At 37.1% G+C, this 11,792-nt stretch overlaps 1 protein-coding gene across 1 annotated transcript; it reads right to left on the bottom strand.

Annotated features, from left to right (window-relative positions):
* Nucleotides 1-5,503: 5,503 nt before the first annotated feature.
* LOC143609359 (putative transcription factor KAN4) lies at nucleotides 5,504-9,159 on the bottom strand. The gene is made up of 6 exons (XM_077084130.1): nucleotides 8,685-9,159; nucleotides 8,503-8,579; nucleotides 8,043-8,079; nucleotides 7,664-7,823; nucleotides 5,743-5,836; nucleotides 5,504-5,644 (listed from the first exon to the last, which is right to left on the bottom strand). Exons 1-6 carry the CDS (start codon nucleotides 9,157-9,159, stop codon nucleotides 5,504-5,506), a joined length of 984 nt encoding a protein of 327 aa, XP_076940245.1.
* Between the last annotated feature and the right edge of the window lie 2,633 nt (nucleotides 9,160-11,792).

Here is an 11,792-nt window from a genome sequence, read left to right on the forward strand (position 1 = left end):
TCAATTCGTACTCCAGATGTATCAATAGTGTTTTTATGCTCAACTGTGGTTTCTACCTTTCACAATGAATTAAACAGTTTTCCACAATAAATTCTTAGAGCATCCACACCCATAAACCAATTCAAACCTCCACCTCATCGTCACATCATATTCTAATAATTTCTTTAAAAAATCCTTCTTTTTACTCCACCCATTAACCAATAAAAACCTCCACATCATTACCTACTTTTACTACTATATAATATATATGTATATGATTTGTGTGTAGTGATTGTGGTGAGGTCACTACAAACCCACCTTTCAAACATTTGAAAATACAAACAAAAACCTCCACAAACGTTTGTCTTCACCCGTAAACTTTGTTTGCACCATTCCATATCAACAAAAACCTCCACAAACACACCGGTGGAGATGCTCTTAGTGTGATTTGGTGTCTATGATTACTTTGTAATCCACTCAATGCTAATTGTTAAAATACATGTATATAAATACACGAACTTGTTTTTTAACTAGTTTTGTTAATGTGGTTCATGTTATATTGTGTAATCGTATAAAATGATGACATGAAAAGAAAATAGAAGTGAAGTTGAGAGAGAAATTTTATTACTTCAGAATCCAAAAATACAACACAAAGAAACAAGCAAACTATATATATACATAAACATATGCGGCATATATGTTGAAATCACAACATATGCGCTCATCCCCTCCCCCCCCCACACCCAAGTTGGAGGTTGAGATGTAAGGCCCCGAACCCGGTAGCCCTACTTTAGCGTCGGATTTACTCATAAACACAGTTCTTACAAATCAGAGTTCATTAAAACTTTCGCGGAATATAAAAACATTCATGAAACGTTACAGCAATCCAAAACTTGCCTTAATTAAACATTCTTGTCTTTCAAAATAAACGTCATTTACATTAAAACATCTTGAGTCTTCAGATGCCAGTCTCCTATTCGCCCACCATGTGCCCGCTCAAGCTAGCTGTCTCATTCTACTCACCTGAGTGCATACTAAAAGTCAGCTACGCTGAGTGAGTTCTAGTTAATCGGACGCCATACAATACATACATATCCGAAGATACATAGCCATACTCAACTAGATACCCTTCTGTTCTACATACATACTTACTACCATACATACATACATATCTACAATCACTAACCTCAGTCTACCGAGAGTACGTTCATAGTCCGCCGTCTATACCTGTACTCAAGGTCGTGAACACGTAAAAGGTCCGCAGTCCTTACCTATGTTCACCATTCATGGTACGTTCAAGGTCCGCGGTCCTTCCCTATACCATCCTACATCCACAACACGTACAAGGTCCACAGTCCTTCCCTATGTTGCAACCCACTTCATAGCACGTACGAGGTCCGCAGTCCTCCCCTATGCTACAGCACGTATAAGGTCCACAGTCCATTCCTATGCTGATGCCTATCTATAATACGTATAAGGTCCGCAGTCCTTAACTACGTTGTCGTCTATTATCTGTAACACGTATAAGGCCCACCGTCCCTATCTACGTTTACATCTATCATCTATATTACGTACAAGGCCCGCAGTCCTTAACTACGCCATTACCAGCTGAGTCTATGTCCGACAGAAGCTAGAGGGATTTGCCATCCTAACGTACTATGTCGAATGTAGAACTCACATACCATTCGTGTACCTGTGTACACATACTCCACACATACAATAATTACATTATAGCATAAGAACACTCTAGGCGTTCTTTACATCATTCCTTTAACAACCATACCCCTTGTCGATACGTGCAATATCCGAAGATTGTTCACGCCCCGACAAGTATTCATTTGTATTGTTCACACATCTTCGATATATAATATTCGTACCTTTATTTTTAACCTGACAGTACGCGCAATATCCGAAGATCGTTCGCGTACCGACAGGCAATCATTCATATCCATCACATATATCACATATGGCATACACTTATCATTTAGGATAAATGTATTAACAACACATCGAGTATGCACACAGCCCCGAAAACATAACAAGGAGTGGGGCTAGAAACTCACCTGAACACGGTTACGTTCACCGTTAATCGTAATCCCTTTCTTCAGTTGTGCACGGCTGACTGTATAACAAGTATACGTATCAATTAACTACCACTTCTCATATCATCTTTCTAGTCTTAACTAGTACCCACAACGAACGGGGGTCCGGGGGCAGCGCCCCTGGCAGCGGGGTCTAGGGGCGGCAGCCCCTAGCAGGGTCCAAGGGGCAGAGCCCCTGGCTGGGGTCGAGCTGCCAGGTCAGCTTGGAAAAATTTTATTTACATTAACTGTCTTAACACATTTTCCATTAGGTTTTTAATTTATTTTCTAAGCGAACTTAACTTTAGGCGAAGTTAAACCTTAAGCGAACTTAGCTTTAGGCGAAGTTGTCATCAGGCGAACTTAGCTTTAGGCGAAGTTGTCATCAGGCGAACTTAGCTTGCAGGCGAAGTTCATCAGGCGAACTTAGCTTGCAGGCGAAGTTCATCAGCTGCAGGTACTGTTCGCTCTTAAATCCTTCGTTTCTTAACCAAATAACTCGATTTAGGTATCCACGGAATCATCTGACCAGCGCCTACAAACCCCAACCATCAAATCGACCTAACATCGATGTTTAAAGGGTGCGATTTAGGCATATAGGTTACGGGTTCTTTTATCAATCAATTAACCCATCAAATCATAACCATTTTCAGTAAGTTTAGCTTTGTTGGATTCGTTTTTACCATACAAACACAGATCTATCATTTCTATACTAATCCAAACCTAAACGAACACGTTCTCGATATAAACGTACGGTAAATGAATCGAACTACGAACACGGTTAAGCCTTGATGTTGTTTTGGTCCGTCACGACGTTCCAGCACCAACAAGCTCGGGTTTTCGCCTTCGGATCTTGGTTCGGGTTATAAGATGGTGTTGTGTGTGTTTGGTGGTGTATGGAATATGTGAGAATGAGGATTAAATGGTGATTAATGGTATTTATATTTAGGGATCATGGGCTTAAGCCCATGGACTCTCCTTCCTTCTTTCATAACCCAAGTCCATAACCCATATCCATTACCCAACACTAGCCCGACCCATACCAACTCCTACTCTATTTATTTATTTCCCGATAACCCGAGTAAACTTTCCCTCTATTATTAAGTAATATAATTAATATCATTTTGGAAATTTCGGGATGTTACATGAGAAAACCTCAACTTGCACAAAAGCTTGTGAAAATGAGGCCTGGTAAGCTCTTTGTATGTACTAAAGTCACAAGGCTTTCTTGTAACTTCTCGCGAACAAAATGACAATCAATTTAAATGTGCTTAGTTCGCTTATGGAAGACAGGATTCTTTGCAATATAGATTGCAACTTGACTGTCACATTTGAGAGTGAAAGGAGTAATGTTAGGAACACTGAATTCCGAAAGAAGTCTTGTTAACCAAGAAAGTTCAGCAGTTACACTCCGTAAAGATCTGTATTCGGCTTCAACAGATTTTAAAGAAACGGTAGGTTGTTTCTTAGATTTCCAAGAAATCGGAGAACCTACAAGAGAAACTTAAAAAGCCGCTGACCGATCGATGAGTATTAGGATAAGCTGCCGAATCCAAATCACAGAATGCTTGTAAGTCAAAAGAAGGATTGTTGTTGAAGAATAATTCTTGAGATAAGGTGCCTTTGATATATGAAAGAGTGTGAAGAGCAGCATTCCAATGAGACAACCTCGGATCTTGCATAAATTGACTCAAAAATTGAACAGCGAAAGCAATATCAGGTCTTGTGTGAGTAATTGTTCATAAAGAAACATTACTAACTAATTTGCAATATGTTACATTGTTCTAAAATCATTTACAAACTAGGTGATACAATCAAAACTAGTCTTCAACTACTTCATTTCTAACTCGAATCAGTTTACACGGCCTCGATCACAATCCAAACACGTAGCACATACTCAATCTACTTTACTTTTCTGATTACCTGAAAAGCATGTTAAAAACATGTCAATTATAGATAGTTTGTGAGTTTCATAAGTTTTAACGAAATCAGTTCTGCGTACCACACAGTTATAGTTTGTGTGTACGCGTGTAAGTAAAATTGTATTTACGTTTGTATATAGATACATCTGTATCTTTATATGTACATAATATGTATGTGTGTAAGTTTATGATATAAGTTTGAAATTACTATAGAATCATGACTGTTTGTTCGTACTACGTGCCTTTATTTTCCACGAAAATCTACCACTATGGCTCCCCTTCTGCCCACAACAATTCTGCATGACATCAACCACTGTGGCCCTCCTTCCGCCCACAACGGTTCCACATAAAATCAGCCATTGCACATAGTGTGTGTGTGTGTATATATATACATATATATATATATAGTTAGTTAGTTAGTATTTCCTATGCTATAGTATTTCCTACGCCTATCCACATAGTATGTGTGTGTCTATATATATATACGTATAGTATTTACCACGTATCATCAATCACTGTAGCCCCCCTTCTGCCCACAATAACCTCGTGGCATCCACTGCCCACGTTGTTCACCGTCACATATCACGTTTTCCCCATGGCCGTCACAAACCACGCTATCCACATAGCCGTTACAGACCACGTTAGTCCCATGCCCGTTACAGACTACGCTATTCCTATGGCCATTACAGACCACGTTATTCCCATGGTCATTACAGACCACGTTATTCCCAACATGTTGTGGTTAACATTACATAATATCTTTGTATGAACAGGTTATCACGTGTAATTTCATTATGTTTTAGTATTCGTAGTATCTCCATTTACTCAAGCAATCAGCAATACTATTCACCTTTCATTAGCATGTAGTCAATCATTATATTTGTTGGGACTTTTTGTATATGAACGTTCAAATAGTTCATATCCTGAATTGTTTTAAAATAGATAATGTATATAAACATGTTTTTCACCCCAAAAGTTCGTAAACAGTTTGAAAAGAAGAGTCATGAAACTCACAGTTTTGTAATTACTCAGGGCAATGTCAGCTGGGGGTTTAATTAATGAGGTGGACAAATTTCCTTTTTTTTAAATGCTTCTTCCCCCTTTTATTTCAAGGAAAAGAAAAAAAAAATAAAGAAAATAATGAAATTATCGAATTATCACTGACTTAACGGACAAAAATAGACGGAATTAGAAAAAAAGTAAAAAATTGCAAGTTTTAGAAAAATGAAGCAGTCATTTGCAATAAATTCAAAAATGATACTAAAGTTGTGTAATTGGACAATCCACAGGTACTAAAATGACACTTAACTCTATTCGTTATGAAGATCACCTAATTTTATTAGTTTCCAGTTTCACCTCTACATGCTACATGATAAGAAAAATGCTTAAAGACTAATATAAAACGCCAAGAACAAGCAATGCTAAACATTTCTTTGTGCCTTAAATATTCAATACGTATGTTATTTTATAAGTAAGATTATAATGTTTGATGATTGAATTCGTTTTCACTTGAGGATCCAGTCATCCACTTTGTTGGCTTAGCCTTCCCAGAGTGAATTCAAGATTCGGCATCATGTTTGAATTTGGAGACTTGTTCCAAGTACTATGTTCCAACATCTTATGCTTTTGCGTCAAGCTTACCCATGCCTTATGCTCATTAGGCTACAGAAAAAAAGAAATAAATAATTACCAACAATTAATAATGTTGGTATATACATACGCATATTCACATAAGATGAAAGTAGTGCACATATTCATACCTTTGTATCAATTCCTTCAAGTGTAGAACAATTTCGCGTGTATTCTTGAGTGGAGAAGCTTGAATATGACTCCATTGACAATGACCACGATCCTCTACTTTAAAATTTATGTAAGATAACAGGCATGACAAGACATGTAAAGATATAATTGGAAATAAAAAATGTCACATCTTCATGTTCTTTTATTTGAGTCTTATGATTATATTCTAATGATAAAACAAAAATACACATAAGAATATTTCCCAAACTCACATGCATGGTACTTTTTCCTACGTATTTATATATATTTTTAAATTAATTTAAATTAATCAATAAAGAGTTGGTTATTCAAACGGCTAGAAGACCGGAATTAACGGCCAAAAAGAAAATAATAACAAACCTAGCCACAAACATGATTTGGTAGCAAAATCAGTCGTAAAAAGATATTGTGGTCATGAAGTCAGACGTTAATGTTGTGATCCGGTGGAAAAATCTGTCTCAAAATTATTTCAGTCCCAAAAGTCATTTGGTTTAGGCGACCGCTGAACCCGTCGCAACGGGCATTGTGGCAGTTTAGCAAAAGATGAACTTTTAATCTTTTATCTAGATTATGTCCTTGGATCCATATCATTCCTTGCAATCTTAATCACTGCAACTACCAATGGTTGTAGAACAGTGAATGGGGTATATGTATGAAAGAAGAGATGTACACAAAGTATAAAAGGAAATCAAAATTCAAATATGGATATCTTAATGCTTTACTTTCCAAGACTAGTTAAATACTTCTACATTAAGATGATAACACTGAAGTATTCAAGGGCTTCAAATAGTGTGGAATTACATGTTTCTAAGTTATATACAATGAAACTACAACGTACCACGTACATGTGTGTACCTACGTCAGGCTGATATAGTTGATGGTTATCAATTGCCGTCCAAAAATAATTAGGTCAAAAATGGGCAGCCAGTGTATTTTAATATTCTACCAAACTCAATAAACAAAAAAAAAAAGAAAAAAAGAAAAACTGAAAGAGAAATTAACCTATATACCCTCGCCTGCTTCGAATGGGAATACGAATTTAGTTTTTAGAAACATAATATAAGCATAGTTCGTCTTCTAGTCTAAGGGCATGGATGTGATGGATAAAGTTTTGTATCTTAAAGTCCATAGTTTAAAACCTAACTCAAAAAAAAAAAGTATAATATAAGCATGGACACATGTCCTCCAAATGTCCCTCTTAACACTGGTGACTCTATTTTTTGTGACGTTTGATGTTAAATTTTCCTCCAGATCATTTAGATATATATATATATATTAACAACATGTAACCCTGTTGTATTATATAGAATAATAGTTATATCATAACTAAAAGATTTTAAAACTTCAACCACAATGTTTCTATTATGTTATTATAAAATAGTACCACATAAAATTCGCCATGATACTTTACCATACTTTTTTATTTTCACTGTCAATATAGAAAGACAAGATCCTTGCTAGATCAAGACAATATTCATCAGCCAACAAACATCATCTGCATTTATGTTTTCTGCTCTTCACTTATTACATGCCTTTTTAAGTCAAATTGGCATCATATCCTCTATAAGTTCAAATAAGTAATGATGATGAACAAACGTCCAAAATAACTATCCACCAGTTTTAGCATATGAAATTAATGTCTTCTTTAATAATGCATGCATGTTAGGAAATTACAATAATTAATACAGTTTAATTCTAAAATTGAGTTTAAAGTAGGAAAATAATGAATTATTTCGAAATTGAAATTTTTAGGAAAAATTATATATATAACATAAATGGGAGATAAGTTGTTTTGGACAAGGAGGGTGTAACAGAAAAGAATGAAACTTAGAGATTAAGACATACAAAGCAGCAAGTATGTAGCATGTACTGATCATGGCATTAATTAACACACTCACCAACCTTTCGGGTATTTCTAGTACTGTAGTTGGCGGTGATTCGTGAAGAGAATGATCGTATAGGTACGAGTTAGAGGAGTTGGTATCAACAAATTCACCCCCATCCTTGTCAAGTGTTGTCTTTGGAGTCATTGAACTTATCATATCCCTATCCGCAAATCCAGCTGCAAACACATGATATGCAAAGTATCCATCAATTTTATGTAGTTTATTAGACAAAGAGACCGACCAACAGACAGACAGTAATAATTCGAATTGGATCATATGTTTTAATCTTATATATATGGAAAATTTCCAATTTACTAGATCTGCCATTACAATTAAGGTTAAATATGATGTCTGGGGGTCCTTCATTATAGAAAGAAAAGATCCAAATCTTGTACCTGGTCCTTTGTCAGTGCTCTTCACTGTTCTATACATCTGCATGATTATATCAGACAAACATGTGAGTAAAAGGTCATGCTATAGCTAATTAGCTGTACCACCCCCGTTTGATTTCACACCATCGAACAACCATACACAAAACTCAGACTGCCGATTTGATCGAAAAAGTCAAACTTTGCAAATTATTGTTCAGAAAGGCCGTCTGGCCTCTAATTACCGACCATAGATGGTCTGACTTTAAATTTTGATAAAAACGGCCATTGGACGTCTATCTTCACATTAAAATTTAACCAAAATACAGTATTATTAGGACATCCATATGTGTTGTCGGTGTTCTCTTTTGGATTGTCACTACTTTTCGACCAAAAGGTCAACTATCTTGTTTCACCAGACATAATGATACTACTAGCTCAATGCGTGATCTTGTACATAAATTTGGTAAGGAAGATGTATAACCACCTGTAGATGACTCTTCACGTGAGCAAGAGTTAGATCCTTCACATTCATCAACTCTAGAACTGATTTAGGGGTTGCTCCTGCCACATGTAATAAAAATACAAGCTAAAATACACTAATTTCATTTTTACAAGTTTTATGAAGAAACAAATTATGAGCACATATGTGAATTTTAAAAAACATACTTTCATGACCACCAAGGAGCTGAACGGCATGAACGAAGTGCGCGTGTAGAGTCGAAGTCCATCTCATACGAGGAGCCCGAACGACCCTTCTAGCACAGCTACCCATCCTTGAACCCGTCTTAAACTCCTGACAGTACATTTGAGGCTGATGATAATGTTGATTTCCATCTTGATGTTGAAGAAGAAGGCTATTTCTTCGTAGTTGCAAAGGTATCAATGGGTGATGAGGGAGATTAGGGACAAAACCTCTGATGTCTGCTGCCGGTGGCTGGTAATGCTGATAGTTGGACCCAATATTTAAGCCGTTTTCAAGGCTTAAGTTGCTGCCACTGCTGTTGGAATCAGTGGTGGTAGAGCTGCAGCTTGACCTCTTGATACAATCAGCAGCCGGAGGGCTGATCTTTAAGGATAGATCAGGAACAGTTGTGGCTAGAATATCACTTGTCATTGGAGTAGTTCTTGAGACCAGTAACATGGTGGTTGAGAGAACGTTTTTGAGTTGGTGATTATATCATGAATGCCTTATGATTAATCTTTGCGTGAGAGAGAGCGTAGGCTTTTAGCTTTACATGTCAGGTTGTTGGGTTTCAGTGTCAGTTAAAATTTTATTTATTAAACTCTGTTCAATACATGTGACAAATAATAATTAATTGTATTAATTAATAAATGCGCAGCAGAATATATACGAGTAATCATCACCGAAACTAAACCCGACAGGATCTGGTTACAAAACCATATGAGCACGGTAATATTAAATAATATATTATTAACTACCGATGAGATAATACATACCTCGGTTAATGAATAACCGGTCGAGACACCGCGAGTTAACGAGCAACGCTAGGACGAAACGAGACAAACTGCCAGCGGCGTTGGTGTTCAGAAACAGCAGCGGCGGAGCAGGGGCGGCGGCAGCAACCGATGGCGTGTAACGGCAGCGGTGGTTGATGGTGGCGGTAGGCAGACTTTTGAGAGTTGGGCTGTTTTGGCTTTTTCCGTGAGAAACCAAAAGTTGGTTTCTTGATTTGTCACGGCTCCAGACACACACCTGAGAGTAGTTGCTCAAAGTTATTATTATATATTGATTATATTAATAATAATCTTTATTATCATTAATAAACCCTAACCTAGCTCCAAAGCCCAACTCGTTTAAAAGCCCGCTCCATTTTATTTATCTAATAAATAAACTTTAAAATTATTATTTATATATAGTATAAATAATAATCCCGTTAAGTATCGTCAATACCGGTTAACTAATTTAAGCGGATTTTATGCTCGTTACCCAAGGTGTAACTCTTACGGGTCAAAACTCGGTCAGCCGCACCAATATCCAACAGTCTCCCACTTGGACGGTTTCTGGTTAAGTTCCTCAACGCTGACAGCCAGCGGTGCTCTAGCTACACGTGGCTGCCCCCAACAAGTTATGACACTTTAAAATCATTAACCAAAACATCTTGGAATACATTATTGCAAGACAATGAGCTTATGTTAATCGTTGTCATCTATCCTTTCCGTATAGGACATCAATTGAACAATGAGACATGGATCAGATTCAATCTCACATGGAGTTCAATTATTGTTCTCGATCTAGAATCAAAGTGGTCCAATCAAACACACAGCAAGTTTGGGTGAGGCCTCACACTTCACCAGTTTGAATCAACGAGGGCGCCAAGATGTCTAACTGTTACATTTCATGTAAGAGTACAGAATCCCATCTTGATTACATACAACTCCCACTGAACTTCAGATTATTCCCAACCAATGCCTTTATAGCTGGCAGTTACGCGACAGCGGTTGACACTGATCAAAGAATAGCCTTTGGTAAACGAAAGTTCTAATATGTATCTCAGGTCTAAGGATACTAAATGAGCATACCAATATCAAAACATCTTATGACTAAGGTCTATGAAAATGATTTGATGCGAGTTACATCCAACGTCATTCATAATGAGGTCTGTGAGTTTGGAAGTCAACTCCTTGAGTCCAAAGTCAGAATAGTCTTAATTCAGAGTCGTTCCCACGAGTCTGACTGACTACGGATAATTTAGAATACAATATTCATGGGTTAAACTTATTAAAATCAAACACAGTTATATTATTCAACATTTGCATTTAACCATTAAATCAAAAGAGAACTTAAAAGTATAACTGTTGAAATGTTCACACATCCAAATACTAAATCAAAACAAACTACTAGCTAATCTAAGACCGATAGCATCTCTGTGATGATCATGCTTGTCCTGAGTCATCGGTTTAGTGGACGAGCCAGCTAGGTTTTGATCTGTGTCTACTTTGCTTATTATGATGTCTCCTTGTTCCAGTATATCCCGTATATAGTGGAACTTACTTAGAATGTGCTTGGCCCTGTGATGAGATCTGAGCTCTTTGGCTTAAGAAATGGCTCCTGTGTTATCACAGATTGCGTCGATCGATTTCCGAAAATTTGGAACCATATCGAGGTGGGCTATGAATTTCTTCATCCAAGCAAATTGTGAGCGAGAAACATCTCGGTCATTCTGGAAGCTAGCATCAGTGTAACACCTTACAGTGAGCTCATCTTCCACTCCTCCAAACACTAAGAACATGCCTTTAGTTCTTTTCAATTACCTTATAATGTTCTTTACAGCAATTCAGTGGGCAATGCCAGGATTCAGCTGAAAACGACTAGTCATGCTCAACGCATACGAGACGTCAACTCTAGTTCATAACATAGCATACATGATAAAACCAATCGCTGAAGCATATGGAATTGCTTGCATGTGCTTAGTTTCAATGTACGTTGCCGGAGATTGCGATTTGTTTAACATGGTTCCTTTAGCCATGGGGACGACTCCTTTCTTGGAGTAATCCATTGAGAAGCGTGTCATTACCTTGTCTATGTATATACTATGACTTAGCCCTAGAAGTCGCTTAGACCTATCCCAGTAGATCTTGATTCCAAAAATATAAGCAGCTTCACCAAGATCTTTCATTGCGAAACAAGATCCCAATCAGTGCTTAACTTCCTTAAGCATAGGATGAGGAATGATATAGTGCTCCCACTAGCCTTTCTGTAAACACAAGGCTCATCTTCATTCTGGCAAAACCAAACTCTTTGATTTGTTAATC

Source organism: Bidens hawaiensis, unplaced genomic scaffold (assembly GCF_021521415.1).
Source record: "Bidens hawaiensis isolate Kalapana, Puna unplaced genomic scaffold, B.hawaiensis_p1.1 tig00002181_1, whole genome shotgun sequence".
Taxonomy (NCBI): Eukaryota; Viridiplantae; Streptophyta; class Magnoliopsida; order Asterales; family Asteraceae; genus Bidens; species Bidens hawaiensis.